Source organism: Perca fluviatilis, chromosome 13, assembly GCF_010015445.1.
Source record: "Perca fluviatilis chromosome 13, GENO_Pfluv_1.0, whole genome shotgun sequence".
Taxonomy (NCBI): domain Eukaryota; kingdom Metazoa; phylum Chordata; class Actinopteri; order Perciformes; family Percidae; genus Perca; species Perca fluviatilis.
Window position 1 is genome coordinate 22,601,378 of NC_053124.1, and position 23,181 is coordinate 22,624,558.

General features: G+C 42.4%; 1 protein-coding gene across 8 annotated transcripts in view; it reads left to right on the forward strand.

Annotated features, from left to right (window-relative positions):
- The window catches only part of rbms3 (RNA binding motif, single stranded interacting protein), a 296,046-nt gene that overhangs the window by 236,363 nt on the left and 36,502 nt on the right, over nucleotides 1-23,181 (forward strand). For all 8 annotated transcript variants that reach the window (XM_039819879.1, XM_039819886.1, XM_039819878.1 and 5 more), the window contains 2 exons: nucleotides 13,504-13,610; nucleotides 21,044-21,087. In XM_039819879.1, coding sequence (XP_039675813.1) covers nucleotides 13,504-13,610; nucleotides 21,044-21,087 — 151 coding nt within the window. The remainder of the gene's footprint in view (nucleotides 1-13,503; nucleotides 13,611-21,043; nucleotides 21,088-23,181) is intronic.

The window sequence follows — 23,181 nt, forward strand, 5'->3', positions numbered from 1 at the left end:
TCTGGTAATTGCCAGCTCTCTGTTCTCTCTATCCTGTGCGTCAGGTGGAAAGTATGAATCTGTGGTATCTGGGGACCACCCCTGCTGCGCTGCACCGCATCTCGCTACAACTGTCTGTCCCCCCACAGCGCACAAGTAATAGGAGGAAAACAGAGAGCTTAAAGGCCTCAGAGAGTCCAACTGCCACTCTAACAATACACACTGCCATGGGAATAAAAAAACAACCAAACAGGCAGCCTACACTTAAAGGAGAGAGGCACCTAAAGATATACCCTTCCAAGAAATCTCACTTGCTATACAGTATTACGTGTTGTTACATGTAATGCAGCTTCTCTGTTGAAGTGGAATATTTTTGTTTGTTTTGTTTCACTTGCCAGAAGGCAGAATGAGGGGTCAAGCAACAAAACATTTGAGTGGTCCTAAAACATTGAATCACATCACAAATAAACACCCTTTAAGGCAACTAATGAGAATCAAACATTTAACTGTCAATTGCACTTTTTGCTTGTACTGGAACTGTAAAATACCTTGACCTGAAATGAAAGCTATCAAAGCTTGAAATCTCTGTTTTAACTAGTAATGCTGGATACAAAAAAAGCCAACACACGTCATCAGTGTTCGAAACCCCATCTTTCTAGTTTAATTGTATTGTTGCAAAGTTAGTTATTTGTGTAACAGCTTTCAGAAAGCATTTCACCCTTTAATGTTAACTAAATGTTACGAGAGTAAGAGAGTGAACTGCTATCATGCAACCACCCTGCCTAAATACCAGCTACATGAAGAAATGAACGAATAGAAAATTAATGCTTGCAACTGCAATGAGGTGATAATATGAGAATAAAATGCAAGTTGATTTTCGAAGGTCCAAAACGGTCAGCAGTTATGTGAAATATACAGTATTTGTGCTTAATGGGCAACAACATGCAAAAGATGTAACTGAACAATACATTTATATTATATTATATTCTACTCAAATCATTCATCAAAGACATGGTATTATACTGCAAAAGGCCTCGTTGCTTGCAGGCAAAATACACAAAGATGATTTATTGTCCTTACAGCCTTGTTAATCATACCTGCAGTATGTGCTATATAGAAGTATACTAGTGCTTTTTTTTCAATGTGTGGCCTTTACCAGCCCTTAGCATTTATAAAGGTGTTGACTTAATGGCCTTTTTGTGCAGCGGTCTGCCAGATAGCAGTGATGTACTGTAGTTAAGATAATGCTATTACTAGGTCTTCCCATCCTCTTACACATAGACACACATATTTATGAATTACCTTGAGCTAGTCATATCTTTTTCAGCCCTAGACTCAATCTTGCCACAGATGCATCCAGATCAATTTTTCAGCATGTCTCATTTGTGGAGTGGGTTCAGCACAACGGGGGTTTGTGTGTGTGTGTGTGTGTGTGTGTGTGTGTGTGTGTGCGTGGGGGGGGGATATGCAGGCGGGGTGTATCCAATTTCAGGCTGCAAAGCAAATGGCCTTGGAGATCAAGGATTATACAGCAGATTTCTAAGTCGAGCTGATATTGATTCACTGTGCCCCTGGTGATCTCCACGTTGTACCTTCTCCATGTAAGCGCTTAAATGTTGCTGCCTTAATGGCCCCCCTTATCAGTATCACCCCCTGATCTATAAGGCCACAACAACTGATCCGTATAAATATGGCCTATTGTTTTTCTAGATGTCACTGGATATTCCATGGACCAGTAATTCAGTGGAAACTGTATGCATATGGTTTATTTTGTTTAGGGTAAGGTATTATTTTTAGTTACAGGGTGGTAAGCTTGTCCTATTGACTATATTAAAATATCAGAATTAGCTAACACTTCCAAAGAGAAAAAAATACCGTAAGCACTTTTAATGACTTATTGTGCTTCTTGTAATGCGCAATCTGGCAAACAAAGAGCTGGGAAAGCAGGATCTCTCATACTATGCAGAAAGCTACACTTCATGCAGTCAGAATTTGCTTTTTAAAATGTGCTCATGAGGACAATCGTCACATTCACAGTGTTGTTGCTGGCAGTCCTTGTCTCAGTAAATTTGTGTTGTTGGAGTCTCTCCAAACTACAGCTGGTACTGATGAATGTCTGACCACCCAGATGCTGCATTTTGCCTTAGAAACTTTACGTTAGAAATTCAGATCCTTTTCAGTTTTGCACAGCAAAGGCATTAATCACAGCAGTTTTCATCAGTTCTAATGTTTTTTGATGTGTTGTACCATACTGAGCAGCACCCCTCTGTGACTTCACAGTATCCGTCTCCTTCACCAGTTTGAGGCACAGAATTAAAAGTTTGTTGTCCTGCCATTTAGCCATCTGTTCCGCAACTTCTGCTTCTCTCCACTGTTTTCTCTCTCTCCATCGCACTCCATTCAGACTCTTTCTCTCTCTGTTTCACTCATACCCATACATTGTAAACCAGTGAACACTGTACAGCCACATATTTGAAGTTTGGTAATTGCTTTAAAAAAAGGGAAAGAAGATTGCTTTAAAGTCTAATTATTCAACAATACCCCCACACAATAAAAAAAAAGATATTTAGACAAAAGGGGGTTGAGATGGGTGTTGGGATCTGGTTAACTCGTCAAATAGGCCCATTATGGGGTAAAATCAACAGTGGGGATTGATAGATGTGTGCTAGCGAGGGGAGAGTGTGTCCAAATCCCCTCAGTTCGTGCAGCCATTACAAACAAGAGTGGATTAGCCAGCAGCCCCCTGCTGGGACAGTGAATGGATGAGAATGGGAAAGATGACGGAGGCTGCTCTTCTCCAGCATTATCTAGATAACAGGCCGGGGAATTCAATAAGTACCGGCCTCATCAGACCTCATCAGCTCCCCCAATTAAGCTGCACATCATGGTGGGGTTGGTTGCCATTGGTGACAGATGAGAGCCGGCATGGCGGTGTGCTTGCCTCTGCAGCAGTGCTGTGCTGCTTCACATTCCTGACATTATTTAAGTAAAGGCATTGGTGTGTGTGTGTGTGTGTGTGTGTGTGTTTGTGTTTGTGTTTGTGTTTGTGTGTGTGTGTGTGTGTGTGTGTGTGTGTGTGTGTGTGTGTGTGTGTGTGTGTGTGTGTATGTCTGTGTCTGGGACTGGTGGCTTCTTTTGGAGGAGAATCATAAGCGCTGATAAATATCAGATACTACTAATTTACGGTCCACACTGACACTCAGGCCCAAGCACGCTGTACTTTTTTCGTTGATGCAGCATTGATGAGCCGCTGATAGTCGGCCTCAACTTAAAGTAAGAAGGAGTTGACTTCACCACGCTGGTGCTTTTGAACCCTAGTGATATTGATGTTGTGTGTCAATATCTCTCCCCTCCCACATTACCTCCCTGTGTTTCCCCCAAGGGTCAGAAGAAAAACCCGCCTCTCACACATCGATTGGGGCCCATTAACACAGACTGAGCAAAACAAAGTCTTTTCATCACTTCTGAGATGTTTAGGCAAGGACTAACACAAAGTTGTTCTCTCCACAGGTCAACCTTTCTCTCTCGTTATCAGTCTCCTATCACGCTCTCAAGGGGCTGAAAGGGCAGAGCTACTGATGCTAGTATAAATAATGCTGAAGAGTTTGCTAAGTGTGTAATTTTTCCCTAAAAGAGGAATGTGCTATCAAACTGCCTTCATACTTTGTTTTTCTTTTGTTTCTTTGCAACAGTTTAAAGGGAAACTGTAATGCACTGCCACAGGAATGAAGCACGGTCACATTTTGGCCAGAGATTGTTTTGTTTCAAGAGTTTAACCCTCTAATTATCTTTCAAAGTATTATTTTGCTTCAACAATTTTCTCAATTGATCAGTTTAAACTTAATTTGAAGGAGTCAGAGAAAAGCCTCTAATAGTGACGACACATGCTAGATGCAGTAGACATATACATGGCAGACCCGTAATGATGCTGTGCAAGTAAATTGCAAAAGATTGGCTGCTTTGTATTATTTTTTTTAATTACCCTGACCCGTGCTTTACAATCTAAACCAATTTAAACATTTCAGGAGATAAGCCAAGAAATATTGCAGTTTCCTTTGAAAACTGTTGATATATTCTGCACAAAAAGATGCCACTTTTTTGTCAGCAACTTTGTTTTAGAAAGACAGAGGGAAATTAGTGTCAACACTGCTCGAGAACAAAGAGAATACCTAAGGAATGAATGAATTATGAGCCATGGGAATGTCTGCTGTGCTGTTTGAAGTACAGGGGTCTGTCAGACAAAGCGCAGATGAGTGGGTTAGACATCTTACTTTGGACCTATCTTTGACTTTTTAGTCTTATGAAGCTGGCTACACGGTGAATCTGAAATTAGTCAGCCAGTTCATAACCTTGTCTGTGCCTACTCATGTTTTCAGCGCTTATGAGGATACGAAAAGACTATAGAGATTGTGTATAATATAATATTGTACAGGGATTTTGTTCACATGACATTCACAAAAGATGAAGGCCCTCTCACCAAAATGGAGCTCTAAATATACGTACTGTTATGTGTGTTTACTAATAGTTTCATAAAATAATCTAACCCTATCTCAGTTGAAGGCTAATAATAGCCTTTAAACAAGAGGTTAAAAATGTAACACAACTGACAGCACAGCACCTGTTTGTTCAGTTACAGTAATGAGATTACTGAAATGAAACAAGATAAAGTAATCTGTTGACGGTAACACTCTTAACATACCATGTCCAACAATGGCACTTAAGATCAATTGGGTAGTCGCAAGAAAACAAAGCAATGATAGCGTCTTAAAATAGCTGAAGAATGTGAGAAAACAAGGTAAAAGAGATGTCGATTAGAGTAACAGATACGATTTTTGTGAGGGAAACAGTGCAGACCTTCCGCGTGTGCGTGTTTTTGTGCGTGCGTGCGATGCTCTTTTGAAAGTTAAAGAGCAAAGAGAGCTGCACCTGCAGCTTCTATCAACCGGTGGAAAGCTCCTTTCAGCACAGCTTTAATTACAGTCTCTGCAGCTCTGCTTGGCTCAGACAGGCTGGTCTCGACGCAGCCAACCAAATCCTCTCACACATAGCTGCCTTCCTCTGCCACAGAGTTGCCTGATCCCTAATCAGCCACGGTGCCACTCTTCATCGATCCCCAATCAGTTACAGTAAAGGGGAGGCTATGGAACCCCCCTTTCCACACCCCCTCTGCCCCTTCTCCCCTTATTAGTCAGGTGCCCTGCTTTCATTGATCATAAATCAACGTCACTGGCAGCATTGATCGTCAATCACGCCCAGTGACATTATTGATCTGACTGGTCCCTCGGCTTTAGGCCTGCCCTCAGCCCTCGGCCCACATTGCAGCCCTGCAGTATTGATCCCCCTCAGATACAGTATTGAGGGCTCTTTATTGATAATTCATTTATTGTGTTGTAATTTCATTTTCTTTCCCGTCCATACCGTTGTTACTGGAAGCCCCTACGGTGGAAACCTAGTTAACAAGCACACAGCCTTTTTTATGCTCCACCATGCTACACTGACTGATGTGGCTTTCTTGTATTTGCAGCTTGAAGCATATTTTCCGCCTCTGTTTAATTGTCATTATCAATCTGCAGTCAATGTTAGCCTAAAGGTCAGATGACCCTACTTAGGACAAAAACAAATCATATGTTTCAATCCCTGGAACATCTGGGAAATTCTATGAGAGGCAAGGTACCATTTAGCAACACACCTAACATCCCGTTTTTTTTTTCATGCTGGCCAACAACAGAGGGCTGGTTGTAATGCGCTCTGAGTGTGAATTTGTGTAACTCTATGAATGTCAAGCAGTGCGGTGCTGGAGAACACCATGCATGCTCAGCAAAATGTCTTCCTGTAAATAAACCTAAATTATTTTTGCTGTAACATTATGTGGAAGCTGTGTAAAGCTGAGTAAGAGGGCGAGTTTGAATGTTTGATGTGAATAATGAAATCTTGGCAATATACTAAACCCACGCTTATAGAACATTGACTTCATTGCATCTTCTAAGGTGTACTTGCAGAACTGATTTATTCTGATACAGTGTCATATATAGACCCAGAAATATTTGCAGTAGATCTGGTGGATGGCCAGTTCTGTTGAATTACAAAGCCCCCATCTGTATGATTCATCTCTATAGATGGTAGGTTTCACGGGTCACTGGAGGCGTTGGCAGTGTTATAATACTCTGCTAACAGGGACAGAGCTGGCTTCACTGTCTGCCCACACAGGCAGTGACACAGACAGTGACAGCAGTAGTCAACCCCCACAGGCAAAGTACAGCAACAGCTGCTCTTAAGTCAGTCTGCCACAGCCAAAACGGTTTGCCATGAAAAGAGAGCTCCGCAGGCCAGGACCAGTTTAATGCCACAAGCCCACAGAGAACCAATGAAGGTGTACTTGCTATGAATTCCATAAAATGTCATTCTCAGTATTTGTTGTTACTGTCTGAGGGAGGTCTTTTTCTTTTAAAGTTCATTTCATGGCAGAATCGGTTATTGCAACATTGCAGATGCAGTGCATTGCAATAGAATATTGTCATACATTTTTGCTATTTTTGTATTTAAAATGGAATTGCAGCATGCTAGCTGTCCAATTTAGCATGACAGACACAATTTCATCACTGTAAATTTGGATAATTTAGTGATAAAATAGTGCATTCCATATTTTCTCATCTTTTCATAGAAAGTGTGTCTCTGGACATCCGCCCATAACATAAATGTAATGTGTCAAGTGGTATCTTAGTCCTGGATCATTGTGCTCATCCAAAGTGCATACATAACTTACTGTAATGGGAACATGGCTCAGAAACCGTGTCATGGCTGAGAACAACAATGTTGTATTCTCTCCAATCCAATCATATTGGCAGAGAAATGAGACGACTCGACAATATAGTATAATAGAACTTCACATTTGTCCACGTTACCCACTTACAGGGCTGTGTATCTTACAAATGATGATACCAGTACCAATGCCATCATCGATCATTAAATGTATCATCGCATAGCTGTGTCATCAATTCAGTGATAAAGAAGTGATGAAGACTTTTAGGATGAGTCTCCAAACCAAACAGCCCATCTGCTCGGCTCACTATTTGTCTGTGCTGTAGTGACGTCACATGGCCGATTGCGCATTTTGTTTTCTTAGCTGGGATCTTATTTCAAATCCACTCTGTAAATAGTGTTTTTAATCTCATACTATACTCTTACAATTTTGAAGCGACCACAATGCGGCTTCTTGTAAATTGCCACCCTGGCCAGCTGTGTAAAGCGGCCTCTGATACTGAGACCTACTGCAGCAACAGCAATGTTGGCAGTGTGGAGCGGCATATGTGGGTTTAGCATTAGAAACATCTGCCATGGCCACTTTAAAATTGCAGCTGACTACAGGAACCAGCAACACTAAAAACTATGCCATTTGGAGTGAATGCAGTGAGGACTGTCTGTTTGTATGAATGTTATGCCACTATATGGATGGAGGATTGTGAGTCGTTCATTAGAGATGGAGCAACACAAATGCACTAACTTCGACTCACTCACACAGCTATGTCTACTCTGTTGTTTTTAGTAATTTATTTACTCACCATGGAAACCTTAGCGTCGGGAATGGCAAGTGGAATTAGCTGATTAGGCTAAAATGAATTTCTCGTTTAACTGATACCTCAGAGCTAGTCTCACAGGAGTTGGCTAGCAGCTGGAAACCCACCGCATGTTTGGCACTGCACTTGCTGTTCTCACTTTTACTGTATGAGCAGTTTAATTCAGAGTCAGTACTCTGAGGCGCAACCATATTTCCATCTGCTAAAATAATTACAGCTATATTTATTCAGAATCTTCTTGACCTTTTCTGTTAGATCATTTCACATCAATGCCTGCGTATTCCTGGACAACCTCTTACCTTGATTTTCCACTGGGCACGTCTAGTGCTGCGTTCTGGTTTTGTTCTGTCCTCCGCCACGCGCCATACTACACTGGGAGCATCTGATAGCGGAGCGTCTGAACTAGTATCTACCTTCCACTCCAAGCTCTCCTGCAGTTAAACTCTATACCTTCTCTTTTCTGACGTTGTAAAACAGATCTGTGATGTCTATTATGTTTTTCCACCTCCAAGATGAATCTCTTGTTGTCCGTGGTGTTGTAGAGGAGATATATACGATATGGGGGGGGGGGGTGTCATTTGGTAAATTGACTGGATACTCTCGCTGTTTAACTTGCTGCTCTGATGTCCGAACGCCCCAGAGAGACACTTCACACGACTTGAAAGGCCATTGCTCGCAGGGGTCGCGGTGCATCCGGAACGCAGCGCAGACGCGCCAAGTGGAAAATAGCGATTAGAAAAGTGGTGTGTGCCTGTTTTTAAGTGTAAAGTATTCCCATTCCCATAAAATGGTCTCAGTGAATTGTAGTTGTCTGCTGTGTTTTAGACCGACTGTGTGCCAGACACACATGGAACTCATCTCATCCATCAGCTTTATTTGTTTGAATCTGGTGTACAACCAGAGTCTGCTCAGCGGTGCATGAAGAGATAGAAGAGAAGAGAATAGATAGATAGATAGATAGATAGATAGATAGATAGATAGATAGATAGATAGATAGATAGATAGATAGATAGATAGAAAGAAATTGGGAGAGAGATGGGCAGACAGCACATAACCACGACAGAGACAGATGCGATCGAGGGAGACGGACGGAGAGAGTGAGAGATGGATTAGCATGTCAGAGACTCCCTACATAACATTACTCTTGTTAAGTGCGCAAAGCTCATCGATCAAGCTTCTACCGCCCGCATCCAGGGCTCTTTCCTTTACTTCCTTTCCCGTAATCCATAATATCATCTCAGGCCTGTACTGGCTGGCGTGCTGCAGGACCACTCTGTGGGAAAGTCTGAGCAAGAGCTGATCAATAGCCATACAGCATGTGTAGCAGGTGCAGAGTGAGAAGCAATGCGTTGTTGACATCCTTCCCCCTATACTAATCTCACTCATTTATATAGTATGGATCGTAAAGGGGTGGAAACTGAACTCCGGCTGTCATTTCTAACATCGCTGAATCTCTCTACCCTCTGTCTCTTTCCGTTACTGTCTCCCTTGTCTTTTTGTCTCTTTTTGACACTTATCTGTCTTTCCATCTATCTTCCTCTTCTCTTTGTCTCGCTCTCCTCTCAGCACCCCGCTCCATTTATCGGGCCGTGTCATTGAGCCATGTGCGCCGTCCCTGTCAGCAAAACGGCAGGCAGACTGTCTTCATTTCCACGCTGAAGGATGCGAGGCCAGCGTAGCAGTTGTGAGAGCTATCGACTGGGATCTGTCAAAGCCCTCCCTGTAGGGAAGCTGCTGTCGCCTGCCTTCCTGGTTGGCGGCCATTCTGAGCTTGCCCGTTTTATTCTGAAAATGGCGACATACATACATGCTACTCCACCATAGTTTTCCAGCCGTCATATATATTTCTATCATTACCACTTCATCTTTATCTATATCTAGAACACAGTCCCTTGTGTCCCTTCCTCCTGTGTATTTCCGCATCTCTCGTTCTCTCTCTCTCTCTCTCTCTCTCTCTCTCTCTCTCTCTCTCTCTCTCTCTCTCTCTCTTTCTTTCTCTCTCTTTCCCACTCTTTTTTTCTTCTTTCCCATAAGACACAGCCTCCTCAGTCTGGGCAGACAGGTCAAGCTGGCTGATGGGAATCAGACAGTTTTTGATCCAATTAGAGATCCCCTCGAGCAGCGTCAGAGTACCGCACAATTCCAATAAAATACTGTCCTCTCTCTTCCTTCCCTCCACACTTGCAGTACAACACAGCGAGCCATCCAAATGAATTTTCAGAGATGTTTAGCTCATGGAACTTAAAGCCAAGAACCTGTAGAAACCTTTAACTAAAGTTGTCATTGAGAACTGGAAAGCTTCCTTTCACTGAAGCTTTTCAGAATGACATATTTTGGTGTAAGTGGCTGAACGGTTCCCTCTGTTCGTCCTCTCTAAGGCTTTGCACACACCAAGAGCAAAAGCAAGGCCAACCCAGTTTGTCTCCAAGCCCTTGTGAGAGGCCTCTCCACTGTCTTGATGATGAAAAGCTGGCAGTTTTACTGAGAAAAAACCTTTTACCCAGCCCTACTGCAGCTCGTGGGCATTCCTGCATTGATTTCACCATTCAGGCCAGACAGATGTACAGTCCAATTACAAATGAATGTATGCTGTGCTGACACTGATGTCTTATAATGCACGTGCTGATTTGCATTCATGGATCAAGATGTTATTCAGCTGGCCTTGCGAGACCATCCGGAACACACGCAAGCCCTCTTTGTCTACAGATCTCAGAAAGAAAAGGAATGGTAGGATCTGGTATTCTAGCTGTGCTGGCTGTTATTTTGCACACAAAGGGCTGATTTGCCCCAGATGCTGGCCCAAACAACACTAATGATTACTTACGCAATTCTGCAATAATAAGTGAAACTTGCAGCAAGCTTCAATTTAAATGGCTATTGTAATTGCACTCTGTCGTACAGAAGTACATTTGCATGCACTTATTGGTTCATTTTACTGGGTGGTAATGTGTCTATTGATGAGCAGAAAGCCATGACTATCTCTTCAGAGCCAAATGCACAGTCTGGAGTGTGATTGAGCCGAGGCTGTGATCAAATGAGGCTAGCTGCACAGACATCTTACTCTCACTAAACTGTCTAGCACCGCTCCTCTTGCTTTTGTGTGTATGTGTGTCCGTGAGTGCACACTCCACACATGCATGTGTGTACGTCTGCGGTCACACCTCGTTAACGTGTTTACCAGTTCCTATGGCAACCCACATAAAAAACAATTAGGAGTTCCCGTGGAGCACCTTGTTAGCGGCTGTTGTTGACCTCTGACCAAAAGCACTTTATGAATTTTCCCATGATTTAGGAATATTATATGATTTAGGAGCAGCAAATTGGTTCATGACTGAACTTCTTTTTTTTTTCAAGCGGCCTCCTACAACACATACTCCGACTGGAGCCATTCTGAAATGTGTTGTACTTGGAGCCTGTGACCTAAAGACGCAGCATCAGCAAACTAAGTATGAGCAGCCAGTGGCCTAGTTTATTCTGGGCTGTGCCAGTGATGATGGTGTGTGGTTAGAGGTCTTTCAAAGGTTTTTAAGCTGCCAGCAGTTTGCATTGTGTGTGTTTGTATGGTTGTAGGTATTTCTGCATGTTTTCCCAGTTTAAAGCAGAGACTTTAAGGGCAGAGTGTGTGTGTGTGTGTGTGTGTGTGTGTGTGTGTGTGTGTGTGTGTGTGTGTGTGTGTGTGTGTGTGTGTGTGTGTGTGTGTGTGTGTGTGTGTGTGTGTGTGTCAGGGCTACAGAGGGGTGAGTGTGATCACAGGTTGTGTGGGGTGGTATGAGGCTGTTGATCTTGGGCTGGATTCTTAAACAAATTGGCTAGCGCGCTGTGGGAAGTGGGGATGTAGTCACAGGGGTAACGTCAGCATGCTCTGTGTCAGATTCTCCAAATCTCTCCGATAGCTAATTATCTCCCAAAGTGCCAGAGGAGAGGTTTGGAAGAGCTTTTGTTGTTTTTCTTCTGTAACTTCTCTCTCACTTTCCCTTCCCGGCAACATTCTCCTGGGCTGACTCTGGAAAGTTTGGTCCCATAGTAGACATAAACATATACATATTTTTTTTTTTTTTGTTTTGTAAAAAAGTTTGGTTGCATGTGTGTGGCCCTATAGCGGCCCTTTAGCAGCGCACACACAAAAAAAAATGTGTTAGTACTGATTTTCTTAGCTAAAATGTAAATGAAGAGTTACATGATTATTTCATTGATGCCCAAATTATTTCATTTAACTGGAAAACTCCCTTGTCACAAGTTCACTTGATTCAGCTTGTTTTCTTGCTGTCACTACCTTGTCAACCTTGACAGCTTTTCTTTCTCTCCTGTGTTGCGATGCTGCATTATTATCAAGGCCCAAGCGCCTCTCACATCTGGGAGCGGAGATTAAAGCATCAACAATTCTCTCGGTGGGTGTCATCTCTGGCACGGCGTGATGAAAGGTCCCATTGCTCACCTCTTGCAGACAGCCCCGCCATTGGCCTGTGTCGTCACAGAGCGGCCGTGTCACGAGCTGCCAGGCCTGTAATGTGAACGCGATGACAGGAGAACCGTCAGGTCCCTTCTAAGCCACCAGGTGCACGGCAGCAGTGGTTCAGTGTTTGGACAAGCTCGCCGGCTCAGTATGTACTGTACTGTTGCTGAACTGTACAGCCTTTACGGATCCGGGAACGAGTGTTTGATCCTGGTGTAGATTCTCACTCTGCCTCTGTTTTTCCCACCGTCGCTCACCTGTTTCTCTTATCTGTTTCACTCTCCCATTTTTGTGTGTGTGTCTTGTTTTTCTCACTCTCTCTGCACCCCTGTGTTTCTTTTAGTTTATCCAACGGTCTCCATTCCCCTCTCTCATCTCTCCACAGTCTGCTTCCAAAGAGATTCCGATCTCGCTGACGCAGACTGAAAAGGGGACGGACACTGTTAAGACCCCCAGATCCCCAGCCAAGAGAGCCACCCGTTTCTCACGAGAAAAGCTCACTCTTTTACTATCTTCTTTCACTGAGCCTGTCTTTCTTCAGATTTGTTCTCTCTCTCTATCTCTCTCTACAGTATCTCATCAGAAGAGTCCTCTACCTGAATCCATTTCTGTCTTTGTTGGTGCTCACCTGCAGCTCAAGTGTGAGAAAGTGCCCTTTGAAAAGTTATCTTTATAGCAGCGTAGGTCATGGCAACACTTTCATCAACCTTTTATCAGTGATTATGCATACAAAAGGCTGTTGATACAGAGGTAGCTTAGATGAGGTATCAGTACAGAGGGCTTTTCTTTTTTTCTTTTTAATTACATTAATAACAGCTATTTCATGCGCTGTTTTCCTGCTGGTTGATGATTGACACTTGCCAGCGCTGTATTGAGGGATCTTGTGTCAAGTCCTCTGTTACTTTTGTTCTTATCGTGTCAGAAATGGGTAGAGTGCCTCCAGTGTTCGCTCTGAGAACAGCAACATTGACATCTATGACAGCCTCTACTCAAACAACACACCCCAAGTGAGACGCTTGCACTGATTGTTGTGGAGTGGGAAAAGGCTTAACATTTCAAATATAAAGAATATGCCTGTTAAAGTAAAACATGGAGGGATTACGCATCAGGAACGCCTTCTAGAAAAAAGCTTTGGCTGACAGAGCGGTCCTGCATTGCCATCTCAGAGGTATTTACAAGAGCGATTACTGTGATTATTATTTCAACAATACCCTGCGATGCTCTTTCATGGGCTGCCAGCCTGGGCTGGGGTAGCAAGGGCCTGCCAACATCGTTGGCCTGGGAATTTTTCTAGGAGCTCCATAGGAGGGCAGAGAGGAGGGAGGGAGGAGGGAGAGACAGGGATCCGATGGTAGAAGAAGAGAAATGTGACACAGTTCAAAAGGGCCTCTGTCCTTCTGATGGGTCACAGGAGGAAGACCTCCTAACGTGATTTTGTCCTTTCTCCCTCTCCCTCTCTCTCTCTCTCTCTCTCTCTCTCTCTCTCTCTCTCTGCAGCCCCCACGGAGCCTTTGCTGTGCAAATTTGCCGACGGAGGGCAGAAGAAACGCCAGAGCCAGAGCAAGTACCCTCAGAACGGGAGGCCGTGGCACAGAGAAGGCGAGGTAAGATACACCAATGAAGCTGTCCTCCCTATACATGTCACAGAAGTAAAAAGCGTTTATTTACTCTCACACAACTGAAAAACAATCTTTCATACATGCAAGCTGCAGATCTCAACGCATACTAAATCTCTAAAAAAAAAGTGAGTAATTGAGTAAATTATCAACTGTAGAAAGTTGGTGCACTACAACAGTAATATTAATATTTGTCCAAGAAAAATCATCATTTACAATTTAACGAAACTATTGTTATCACAAAGTCAATTTACCAGATTTATCCTAATCTCTGTTTGGGACGGTCTCTAGCATTGAGTCAGGTGTTACAGTCGACTAAACTTTTTCCATTGCATCATGATGATGCTCTAAACAAGGCAGTTACCTCTGAGGTAATGGTATTTCTAATAACTTTAGGCCCCACCCTGCTCAAAAGGCCCCTTGAGAAGTTGCCAACATCCGGCTTTATGTAAACCATTACTGCCTGTCATTTGTATTTACTTTAAGGTATAACGCTGTAAAAAAATAAATAAATATCCCAGATATTGATCAAACTGCCCCCGGATGTTTAGGCACTGTCACATAAATTGCATCTCAAGCCAAACGCCTCACTGAACACATATATTCCTGCCATACATCAGAAACCATATATTGGACACAGTGCTATGATAACATATTCATTAGCAACATGTGGAGGCAAGGTTAAAATCGCTTCGTAGTCTACCAACTAGCTATACTAGGAAGGACACACAGAGGAGATGGGTATACAAGTGCCTCAGACTGGACTATATAGAATAGAGTGAACCCCCCCCCCACACACACACACACACACACATTCAGTGAGGCTGACAGTTGTGCTGAAACTGCAAGGTATGGGAGACCAGGGCAGATGAAATGTTTGTCCTTCAGAAGACACATGCTCTGTGTGTGGGTGGTAGAGTTGCTGTCTGTGTGTGTGTGTGTGTGTGTGTGTGTGTGTGTGTGTGTGTGTGTGTGTGTGTGTGTGTGTGTGTGTGTGTTTATGTGTGTGTGTGTGTTTATGTGTTGGGAAGGGACTGGTGGAGTACTACACTAGCCGTGTGTGTTTGTGTCTGTCCATCACATGTTCAGCAGCCCTAACCCCTGTAAGCCAGTGAAGCGTGTTTAACCTAAATCACATTGCTACATCCCCTCACAGGCCCACACATTGACAGGGTCAGCTCAGTTGACTGGAGTTAGAGTGAGCTGATTGTGTATGTATGAGTGTGTGTGTGTAATAAGGATAAAGGAAAAAATCCAACACTGTCAAAATGGAGAAAACACCCCTTTTGTCCTTTTGCTGTATTTATTTATTAAATTAAATTTGAAAGCATTCCTCTTTATTTGGATAAAAAACATAATCCAGGCAGCAATAATGTATTTGCTAATGCAGATCAATTTTATATGAATGTAGGTTTAAGCAGACAGGGTTGGACTCAAACACATACTATAGAAACACACATATACCCTCTGGCTATCAATATGATTTGGGCTATCATCATCATGACAAAAGAAATGAATCTACAAGCTAACCTTCAAAAGGCAGAGACGCACACTTAACTGTGTGTTGAACACAAAGCAAAAATTAAGAGGTGGCGGGATTGCATACTAAGTCAATAGAAAGAAGCGACTAGAGAGGGATTTTCCCAGGACGGTGCCAATTGCGCCATTTGAAGCTGTTTCAAGTTAAAGTGCTGATATTATGCTTATTTTCAGCTTCATAATTGCATTTAGAGGTTATATCAGAATAGGTTTATATGGTCTAATTTTCAAAAAACACCATGTTTTTTGTTGTACTGCACACTGTTGCAGCTCCTCTTTTCACCCTGTGTGTTGAGCTCTCCGTTTTAGCTACAGAGTGAAGCATCTCACTTCTGTTCCATCTTCGTTGGGAGTCGCACATGCGCAGTAACTAGGTAAGGACTACTAGCCAGTCAGAAGCAGAGTATGAGGGCGTACCATGCTAGCAGCTAGGCGAGCATCATAACGTGTGTTACAAAGTGACGCACGTTCGTCAAGTAAAGTCTGGACTACAATAGAGCTGTTGGTGAACAGTGTTTTCTGTTGGAGATGGTAAGTCCCTTTGGGATGGACTTTGGGCTTTTTCACAGTGTAAACAAAAAAGATATATAACACAATAAAGGAAAGGGAAAAAACCAAAAAGCATAATATGAGCACTTTAAGTGAAAAATCTGAGCGTATCCTGAGGCTTTAGCATAGAATCCCGGGGAAAAGGAGAGGGACTGAGAGACCAAGAGTTTCTGGAGAGTTCAGTCAGAGGCCCTCTCGTGGTCTGTGTGTCCATCTCTAGCTACAGCTAACATCTGTTTCATCTCAATTTAAAGTTCTTCCTCTTGTCTCAGTAAGAGAGATATCCCTCCTCTGCATTATCCCCCTCTTCTCCCCTCCACCTCCCCCCCCCCCATGTTTCACATTACTCTGTGACCATGCTGCATTCATATAACAAAAAGGGGATCTGGCAATTTTCTGCAGGGTGGTGTCGGCAGTGTGGGAGTGTCACTGAAATGGCCCACGTGTGCGACGTCCTGTTGTGTTCTTTAACCCCCCAATATGGCACAAGTAGACTCACAATTACTGTTTTCCGTCAAATCGTTTAGATGTCAACGTTTCTGACTGTAATTAAAGGCAGCTTCATTTCACAGAGCAAGAGAGAAAGGAAAGAGACGGAGTGACGGTGCTTTGTTGTTGCACGAAATTTTCTTGTGGCAGCAGCAGTGATGTTTCTTGTTTATTCTAAGTGACACTCACACCGCCTCAAATCTGAGTCTAAAGTGTGTGTGTGTGTGTGTGTGTGTGTGTGTGTGTGTGTTTTTTTTCACAAATTGAGGTAATTTTAGTCCACAGAGAATATTTGAATTATATGTTAGGATTTAAATTGAGGCTAGGGTTAGAATTGTTTAGATGAGAGGACCTCAGTTTAGATATATGGTTTAATTTTTTATGTTTTTTGTGTAGCGATGGTCCGATACCGATACCAGTATCGGTATCGCCTCCGATACTGCCTAAAACGCTGGTATCGGGAAGTACTGGAGTTCATGCACCTATCCGATACCACGTAATAAAGCCCTAAAGAAAATCCACGTTAAAGTAGTTTATTTATGTTCTTTTTCCGTTATAACTGACAAACTGGAGAATAAAAGAAAGTTCTGTGGCATTCATTGTTTGTGTTTGTTCATGTTTTACAAGTTTAACCTGAGCCAGACTGACAACAAATATAGAAAGCGTACACATCCATACAGGGATAGTAGTATACAGCTGTTAAAACATAATAAAATATATGACACACTGGTATCGGATCGGTACTCGGTATCGGCTGATATGCAAGTTCAGGTATCGGAATCGGTATCGGGAAGGAAAAATGGTATCGGACTATCTCTAGTTTTTGGTTTAGTTCCAACTTTTTATTGGTTGCCATTTGAAACAAATTCATTAATTCAAATATTTATATTCCTATTCCACACCCTGCAGCATGTTCTTTTCTTCAACCCATGTTAGATAACTTAGTATTTTGGGAAGATCAGATGATCAGAAGATGTTTTATGCATATCATTTCTCATTTTTACTAGCATTAAAAAGCACAGGTGTGCTCTATTTGATATCATTATGAGCTCTGTGATGTGTATTGATGAAGGTCTAGTGACTTAAAGCTTGGCTTCATCATTATGTATTAGACCTAAGTGTACAGAGCCTTATTATCAGAAATACATGAAATGAATAAATAAATAAATGGCATCATATATACAGTAGGGAGAGAAAAGAAAGAAAATGAGGAGGGTAAGGAGTATTATACCCTATATTAGAATATTACATGTGTCTTTCTTATCGATAATAGTGATCAACAGTTCAAAGAATAAGGTTAAGTTTAGGTTGAGATTTTAATGCTTGGCATATAGCAGAGACTATTAACATTAGGGTTAAAGGACGAGACTTCATTTAAACCTTGTATGAACATGCAATCAGATACTGGATATTGATAGCTGAACACACAGTAGGTCTTTGCATTCACACCTGGTATTAATAAGCATTCTCATTATCTCCATTCTGCCCACAGTGTGATAGGATCTCAATAAGCAAATTAGGTAGGCAGTACTTGTGGACTACTTATTGTCCTTTACTGAGGAAGGAGTCCTCAGTGTGTGCGTGTGTGCATGAACACACTGCGTGCGTCAGCTGTACAGGCAGGGCATGGGAAGATGGGAGATAGGCATCACATGTTAGTCCATTTATCAAAGCTGAGGCAATTCCTCACCTCGCTCCTCGTGGCAGACAGATGAAGGGGAACAGCATCCCACGCCATCCATGACTCTCTCTCCATGTCTCTTTACCTTCTCTGTCTACAGTATATTTCACTCTGCCAGTCCTCTTTCTCTCACTCTCCTCTCTTTAAGCGCTCTGTCCTTCTTGCCATCTCTCCTTCCCCGTGTTTGAAGTCTTCCCAGATCCCACAGCAACATATGGAGGGAGAGAAAGAAAGAGAGAGGGAACACATTGCATGATCAGTCAGGAGTTACAAGGGGTTGAGTGCTGCAGGGTTTGCTGATGGTGAGGATTGAGAAATATATGACAGATTTTCTTGTAAACTACCCAAAGTGGGTGTCTAGAAAGTGCTGTCTCATGCTGACAAACATATTAGTTACTGAATTTTTTTCTGCTGCACACATGCAGACAGACATGAGCGCCATGGGTGCTCATTCTTTTCTCTCGCTCTCTCTCTCTCGCTCTCTTTTCACTTCCCTGCTCTTTTTCACTAACACACACTCATACACACAAAAACTTTCAAAGTCACACTTCTCAAGCACCTACTCTAGAGGAATAAGTGAAGATGAAAAAAACATCCGGCTTTCCACTCTGTGTGAAATCCTGACAGATGTCTGTGTGTGTTTGTGCGCATGCGTGCGTGCGTGCGTGTGGCCACAAAGATACGATGGCTCGGTTCAGTTTTCCAGCATAAGAACAGTACAGCACAGGTGTCCTTACAGCTGCCTAATATAGGCTGCCGTCATCCCACCCTTTTTCAGGATCTGTGTGTTGAACACATGGATGCTTACAGTTCATGTACCAAATATTTTTTTAAAGCTGCTTAATTGGTATGGTAAAATGCATTCATATTTGTATTGAAAATGAATTAGTAACACAAAATGGATTTTGTACACCCAAAAGCACAGATGAAAAGATCTTAATACAAGATCATTATTTACAACTTGCAAAACTTGAATTAATGATTGACTACAAGCAGCAGCCACAGAGTCATTCTTAAATTTAAAATCTTTGGGAAGACATTTTCTGTTAAATCATCATACTTACTGAATGAAGTGAGGAACTGTAACTTGGTTTAGCATGCAACAAAATGAACATGCATACTTTAGCTACTCCCTGTTTGAAAGCCTGGTCTGTTCGTGGCAGCTTTTCTCAGGGTCAAGCTTTGTTCACAGGACTTGTATAGTATCAAGGTTTTTGTTTTTTTTCTCTTTTGTCTTGAAACACGCTTAGTCAAGAAAACATACATAGACTGTCTGTCTTTTCCTTTCTCCTTGTTGAGGCAGAGCCAAAAGCTGACTGCATCAGTAATGCATTGAGTAAGTCATTGGCCATGCAGGGTCTCCGGTCAGGAGCTTCTCTGCTGTGGAATTCATCAGCACATGGAACCAAGGGCAGCACTTAGGGGAGTTATCAGCCTCACCAGACAGCTGCCACGGCTATTACCGCGCATGTGAACACACACCCACACACACAAACATGCAGTCTCACATTTAGTGTAAAGAGAGTGTATAAATGCACGCACAGAGACATTTGCACATATTAACTCACAGACAGGAACATTATTAAATGCTGAAGGTGAAAATACACAACATTGAATGTATTTAAGCAACACAAGGTCTACTGTAATGCAAGTCCTTTTCATTTTTTACAGCTTTACATGAAATGTGAAAGCCTTTTTTAACTAGTTGTGCAAATGCACTCTCACGGAAATTAAACACAAAGGCTGACCGCCACTCACACATGCGTCCACACATCTCTATTCATTGGGTATAGAGTCTCTGTTTTTGCTCCCTGTTGTGTGTTTGGTTTAGGCTCACTGATCCCCCTTGCTCCTCTGAGCCAATATTCCTTTACCAGTATAGCTCAGTGTAGGTAGCCCTCTGGAGGAACAAGGGCAAAAGAAGTGGTACCGAAAGACGGGAGGAGGGTAGATTAAGAGATGAGGGATGGTGGAAGGTAGGGAGAGAAAGGAAGAGAACACAAGATGATGGAGAAAGAAAGAAGATAGATGGAGAGCGAAGTGAGAGAGAGACAGAGTGTGTGTGTGTGTGTGTGTGTGTGTGTGTGTGTGTGTGTGTGTGTGTGTGTGTGCGTGCGTGCGTGCGCGTGCGTGCGTGCGTGCGTGCGTGCGTGCGTGCGTGCTGATGAAATCTGCCGTCCTCAGCAGCCTACCGTTAAAAGAAATCGGATTAGCTCTCCTCCGGGAGAGAACCTTCAGGAATGCAGATGACGGATTGCGGCGCACAGGTTTCTCTCCTGGACTCTAAGAGGGCCTCACACACACACACTTACACACACACCATCAGCAGACAAAGAACTCAGTTTTCCACTCACTCCTTTTCTCTCCAAAGGGCATTTCTTTATTCCCTCTCATTCATAAATACATGATTGTACGTGATTGAAATAGAAAAAAGAGGCGTCCTCAATACTAATTCTCTTAGTTCTCTTAGCTTTTCCTCACATTGGCTTTGACACTGGTCAGTTTTTTCAAATTGAAAATGAGTTGATTTTGATTTGATTTAAATTAGTTTTGAACAAAAGGAATCAGGGTATAAATCGCATTATTCCCTAAGTACAATAAAAGTACAGTGAATTATCTTGGTGACATTGGTGCAGGAACATATTGACAGAGACATTCAGAACATACCGGCACAATATAACACACAGGCGACAGACAGTGACTGAATGCGGTCCAATGTTTATATACTATTCCACTTAGACCAACATATTAATCTTATCTAGACAAAGCCAGACTGGAAAACAGGGGAAACGACTAGTTTGGCTCTGTCCAAAGGTTAAAAAAATAAGCTGTCTACCAGCGCCTCTACAGCTCTCTATTTAAGACGTTTAATTTGTACTAAAAATTAAATGTAAAACCACTCTTTTTATCTACTCAAAAAAAAAAGCAAATGAGCACATTTTCTAAAACATTGAGCAATTATTTTATTAGTTAAAAGAAAAATACAGAAAAATAATCATATTAAAAATATAATTAAAATAATTATTAAAATAATAAAAATTATATTTGTTATGTCTTTTCATTTGTCACATTTTCCCTTGTTGCAGTTTGATGTCATGTCATATTTCTTCTGATCCAACTCTCTTAATTTGTGATTATTCCTGTATTTTCTTTTCTCTTTCAGACTGGCATGGCGTTAACATATGATCCCGCTGCAATGCAGAATGGGTAAGAGCTTGACGGTCAATCCATCCTTGGCACCAACTAATACACTCACTTCTTGGCTTATAGGACCCCATTCAATACCACTGCCATAGATAAAGATTAATGTAGTGGCTGCACTTTGTTACTGTTTGATTAGGACAATCTATATGGACTTCAAATATCGGTTTTCATTTGTAGGGTCGGGTGAGAAATGGCATAAGGTAGCTGAGTGAGCTGGTCTGTGTTTACGTGGGTTTGGGTCTTAATGTACGTGTGTGTTTCTGTGTCTTTATGTCATGACCTAATGGAGCTGTGGAAATAAATGACCCGGCAACATGTTGTATTTTTCCCCACAGTACTGAGACAGGAAGGAGAGTCTTGAGGCTCCCCTCTATCTCCCTCTGGCCTCAGTCATTCACAGGAAGCTCCTCATTCCCCGTTTCCTCAACCACTTATCCCCAAGTGACTCTGAGTCAATCTCAACTAAAAAACTGGATGAATAGCATCACTCATTACACACAGCCTGCCATGTGAAAGCCTGCTTTGATGCAAATCCACCAAATTGTAATCCTACAGATATTTGTGTTAAGTAACAGACCTGCTGGGAAAAGGAATGATTCACTCCTAATATATTCAACCAGAACTTTAGCTTAATGATCATGATCCAGGAAAATAGGGGAAAAGGGTTAATTATTCAAGTGCTAATGCAATGTAGAAAATTAAAAAAAATAGTGAATCAGCTCGCAAATAAAGTAGAAGTCTAGAGTCAATTTAATTCATATGTTAATGCGAAGTAGAAAATAAAAATGCAGTTAAACAAAAAAAATGTAAAACAGAAATACCACTTCACATTTGTCAGACTGCTTATTGGTACATCAAAATTCAAGTGCAAATTGGGCTATCTATCTGTCCATTCATCCATTTTCTGCCGCTTATACGGGTCGTGGTGGCAGCAGCCTAAGCGAGGTAGTCCAGACGTCTCTTCTCCCCAGCAACGTCTTTCAGCTCCTCCTGGAGGATTCTGACGGGTTCCCAAGCCAGATGAGATATATACAGTAATATCTCTGGAGTGTACTGGGTCTATCTCGGTGTCTCCTACCATTTGAAAAACCTCTAAAGTAAAGGCGCCCAGAAGGCATCATGATCAGATGCCCTTACCACCTTGACTGGCTTCTTTTAACGTGAAGAAGCAGCAGCTATACACCGAACTCCCTACGGATGTCTGAGGTCCTTGTGCTATCTATCTAAGAGTGAGCCCAGCCACCCTACGGAGGAAACTCATTTTGGCTGCTTGTATCCACAGTCGCACTTTTTTCACTACCGAAAGCCATAGACAGTAAAATGAATGGACAAAGCGCCGTAGACTTCCACAGAGACCAGTGAAGGCTATTAGAAGCACTTTGCCGGTGAGGGCTGAGCGTTACTGCGCAGCCTCGAACTGAGCTTGACAACGTAGATGTGACGTGAGCAACGTGTCTGAAAGTTGTAAGTCTTCTGGTAGCTGTGCCAAGAGAAATCTCAATCATTCCCAATCTTGCAGAGACCGAGAGCGTAGGTATATGTAAGGAGATAACATGGACACAGGCTAATTATTGCTAACTAAATTGCTAGTTAACATTAGTAATTAAACTCAAACAGCAATGTAAGTCGAAACTGCCTGCGACCTTCTCCTGTACTATACGGTAATTTGCGACAGAAAGTCGCGTGGTTATGACACAGTCGTTAGCCTATTTTTACAAAAACGTCTGCTACGGAGCCATAACGTGAGAAACAAGGTAATGGAGCCTTTTATACATTGTTGTGTTTCTTTAGAAATAAACAACGGACAAATAGAGTCTTTAAACGCTTCAGATGTAAAGTTATTCGCTGTCAAAGTGACACCAAAATGAATGTCAGTCAATGGAATGCTAACAGCAGGTGATGGCTTGTCCGCATCAAAATGTCTCCATAGGAGGTTCACTTTGCGGATGCTCGCTTATCCCCTTGCCCAAAGCTCATGACAGTAGGTGAGGGTTGGAATGTAGATTGACTGGTAAATCAATCCTTCTTCACCAAAACAGTCCAGTACAACGCCTGCATTACTGCTGACACCACACCAACCCACCTGTTGGTTCACGC